At 38.5% G+C, this 3,975-nt stretch overlaps 1 protein-coding gene across 1 annotated transcript; it reads right to left on the minus strand.

The window, feature by feature from the left end:
• Positions 1-512: 512 nt before the first annotated feature.
• Positions 513-1,068, minus strand: LOC133770548 (ATP synthase F(0) complex subunit C3, mitochondrial-like). The gene has a single exon (XM_062206626.1). It carries the CDS (start codon positions 957-959, stop codon positions 513-515), a length of 447 nt encoding a protein of 148 aa, XP_062062610.1. The 5' UTR covers positions 960-1,068.
• Between the last annotated feature and the right edge of the window lie 2,907 nt (positions 1,069-3,975).

Here is a 3,975-nt window from a genome sequence, read left to right on the forward strand (position 1 = left end):
AACTCATTGCCTTACATCATCTAGTATCATGGCATTAAGATTGATTTTTTTTATACCTAGAAGCTCAAATTTCTATATTAAACCCAGAGCTTTTTCTTAACCTCCAGATTCATGAATTTAACTCCCTACTTTGTATTTCTATTTGGACTCTGACTAGGCTTCTCAAACACAACATATCCAAATCTAGATGCCCTGTCTTTTCCCCTGAACTTGCTCTATCCCAGTTTTCTCCACTTCAATTGAAGGCAACATCATCTTCCCAAGTGCTTAGGTTAAAAACCTTGGTGTCATCCTTTCTCTCTCTCTTTCTCTCTCTCTCTCTTTCTCTCTCTCTCTCTCCCTCCCTCCCTCCCTCCCCCTCAGTCTCTCATATCCAACATCCTTTTGGCACTGCTGTTCAAACGAATCTAGAATTGGGCCAATGAACCAATTCTTATTGCTTCTATTGCTAGCCTGGTTACAGCCTCCATCATCTCTTCTCGGCTATCAAAATAACCTCTTTTTTTTTTTTTTTAAGTTTTCATCTTTAATGAAATGACTCTGGAAATAACGTACATTTCCATGACACCAACACTACAAAAGAGACCCATAGCTCCAGACAAGGCAAATCCTAGGATAGCATATGAGAACAGCTGCTGCTTCAGCAAAGGGTTTCTGGCATAACCAATGATGAAGCTGCCAAAAACTGTTCCAATACCAGCACCAGAACCAGCCACTCCTACTGTTGCAGCACCTGCACCAGTAAATTTGGCAGCAGTATCAATGTCTCTGCTGATTGCACTGGTCTGAAACTCCCTTCGGATAAGTTGAGACACACCATTCTGGGCCCCATTAAATACCGTAGAGCCCTCTCCAGTCCTGGCCTCTGGTCGGGACAACACAGAAATTGGTCTGTATGCGACTCTGGATCCAGCTCGGATCAGAGCAGGGGTGCAGGCGAGCTTGGCGCAGGCGAACATCTTACACTCTTCGGGGCGGCGCAGCTGGAGGATCTGGGTGACAGGCGACGTGGGATCCTCTCCCGCTTCTCCTCTTCCCTGGTGGAGGCGGCGGTGGCGGCAGCGGCGGCAGAGGTGGAAGGAGTGGGACCCAAAATAACCTCTTCACTGGTCTCTTTGCTTCTAGCCTTATCCCTTATGATCAGTAGAGCAGCTAATGCTAATCCTTTTGAAACATAAATTACATTGCATAAATTCTCTATTCAAAAAAACCTGCTTCTCTTATTTTGTTCAGGGAGAGAAATAAGTCTGGATAGTGGCCAATAAGGCTCTACAAATCCTGCACTTTCATTTCCTCTCTGTCATCTTTTACTATTACCTCGTTGCTGCTCCTGGATTATGTGAGCAGGTGTCCATTTTAGGACTTCTTTGGCTGACTGTTCTAGAACAGAATGCCAACATTCTAAATACGAATTCTTAGTGAGGCCTACTCTGATTGCCCTATACAAAATTGTAGCCATTCTCCTAGTCAAACATAGTGTGATTGTATTTACTTTGTAAATATATATATATATATATATATTTAAAGATTTATTATATTTATTTGAAAGACAGAGTTACAGGGAGAGGTAGAGACAGAAAAAGAGGTCTTCCATCTGCTGGTTCACCCCCCCAGTAGCTTCTTCTGGGTCTCCCACATGGGTGCAGGGGCCCAAGGACTTGGGCCATCTTCTACTGCTATCCCAGGCCATAGCAGAGAGGACTATGGCTTGGAAGAAGAGCAGCCGGGACTAGAACCGGCACCCATATGGGATGCCGGCGCTTCGGGCCAGGGCTTTAACCTGCTGCGCCACAACGCAGGCCCCTGTAAATATGTTTATGTATTTGAGGCAAAGATAGAAAGAGAGATAGCCAGAAAGTGAACTCCCATTTACTGATTCACTCCCCAAATGCCTGCAATGGCTGGAACCAGGCTGAGCTATCAAAAGGAGTTGGGAATGCAATGTAGTTCTGACACATGTGTGGCAGGAACACAATCACTTGAGCCATCATCACTGTCTTCCAGGCTCGCATTAAAGGAAGCTGGAGTCAGGAGCCAGAGATGGCTGCTGAACTCAGTCACTCAGATATGGGACCCAGATATCTTTATTCTGTCTTAACCACTAATCTAAATATCAGCCCCTACATTTTCTTTTCTCTTTTTTTCCATAGAGGTTATTTCTAAAAGAATGTGTTTCTTCTGTTTTAATTTCCTATGTCAACCTACTAGAATGCAAATTCCACAAGGGCAGAGATATTTGTATGTCACCTATCAGTATAGCCCAAGCTTCTAGAATAGTGAATAAACCATAGTATGTACACAATAAAGTGAGAAACTTAATCCATATGCAATAATTTACAGTGCTTTTTTCTATTATAATAGATTCACTGTCAACTATCATAGGACAAATTTCCAGTGACTTTTTGTAATTATTGGCAGTTACTGTAGTCAGGTCCATATCATAACCTGTATAAATTAGGTTAAGTCAGAGAAGTCTTTGCTATAAGGCAGCATGTTTTATTTTACCCAATAGTCTTTGAAATTATTAAGTGCAGGCATTTCCTCCTCGTCTTACCACTTGATATTCTGCAACTCTATTCATTCAATTGTCTTAATAAATGTAGCACTATTTATTAGCATGGTTTTTGCATATATTAGCAGAGATAGCAGCCTGTTTCCAGGTGAGCTAGAAGTAAAAGCAAACAGGATTTCTCTTTTTGGTGTTCATTACCAATGCCTTGCCCCTGGAAAGCAACTGTCTATGCGTAAGAACTATCTAGAACATATTTGTTGGAAATTAGAGCCTCATACATATGTGACTTTAATTTTCACTATGCAATGTGAATCTCAATCATAGCTAATAGCTGATAATTGACACTGTATTCTTCTTTGGTCATCAGGAAGCCCCTGGTTAGTTTGTGTTTTTCATGAAAGTACAGAAATATTAAACAACTTTCATTAAAAACATCAAAATATTTTCACTTTAATATATGCTTATCAACTTTAATCCACCTATATTTTTCTCAGTTTATAGAGTTTATGTACTCTTACTGTTGTCTCTCCAAACATAACCTTCACATGTTAGCCAACCACCTATTTTGCTTAATTGCTGAAGCATTGAATTTCATAACAATGGAATCCTGTAACTAAAAGGAAACCCATAAAAAATGTAGGGTACAACTTTCTCTTTATAATAGACTTTTTCTTCCATTTATTGTATTAATTTCTTTTCAAGCATATGAGAGTTTCCTCTTTAAGCATGAACAGAAAAATCGATTAAATTTATGATGAGTGTTAAGTAGCTTAGACTACAAATTTTTTTAAGTCTACAACATAAGTTGGCAAAATCTTAATATTCTCCTGAATTTGATATCTCATTAAAAAGAAATGCTTGAATTTAATTTACTGCCTTTATTGTTACTACTCTTTCAAAAACAACAGGTACTCTCTTTTAATGAGTTGCTTAATTTTCTCCAGTCTTGATTAACAATTTAGATTGCCTTGGGTTTTCAATCTGTTTTGTGAGTTTAATCCCCCTTCCCAAGTTCTGTATTCATTTTCCTAGGTTGATTTGATTCATTTTCAATTAATTAATTTACAATTAATTAGTTAATCCCCCCTTGACAACTGGCTTAGTGGCATCACAACTCATATTAATGGTGTAGTGCCCGCTCTAATTAAAATCAATATGTAGTTCTTAATGACATACTCTTATCTATTAGAAATAGTGAAACACTAGATGGTATACATTTTTTAATACCAAGATCCATATGGTTTAATACCATTTATTATTACATTTGCAATAGAATACTCATTTTATCTTAAAATATAACTAGGATCATTTACATGCCAATCACTGTTCATTCTACTAATCAACACATTGACTAGAAATTAAAATAGCATTGCCCTTGTCAATCACATAGGAAATTCTCTCCATCCATTTTATCCATTTTAGATTGCAGGGATATGTAATGCATTCAAATGCCATCTAATTTG

This window comes from Lepus europaeus, chromosome 11 (assembly GCF_033115175.1).
Source record: "Lepus europaeus isolate LE1 chromosome 11, mLepTim1.pri, whole genome shotgun sequence".
Lineage (NCBI taxonomy): Eukaryota > Metazoa > Chordata > Mammalia > Lagomorpha > Leporidae > Lepus > Lepus europaeus.

Coding starts and splice junctions, on each gene's coding strand:
- LOC133770548 (XM_062206626.1), bottom strand. CDS start 959: ATGTTCGCCTGCGCCAAGCTCGCCTGCACCCCTGCTCTGATCCGAGCT.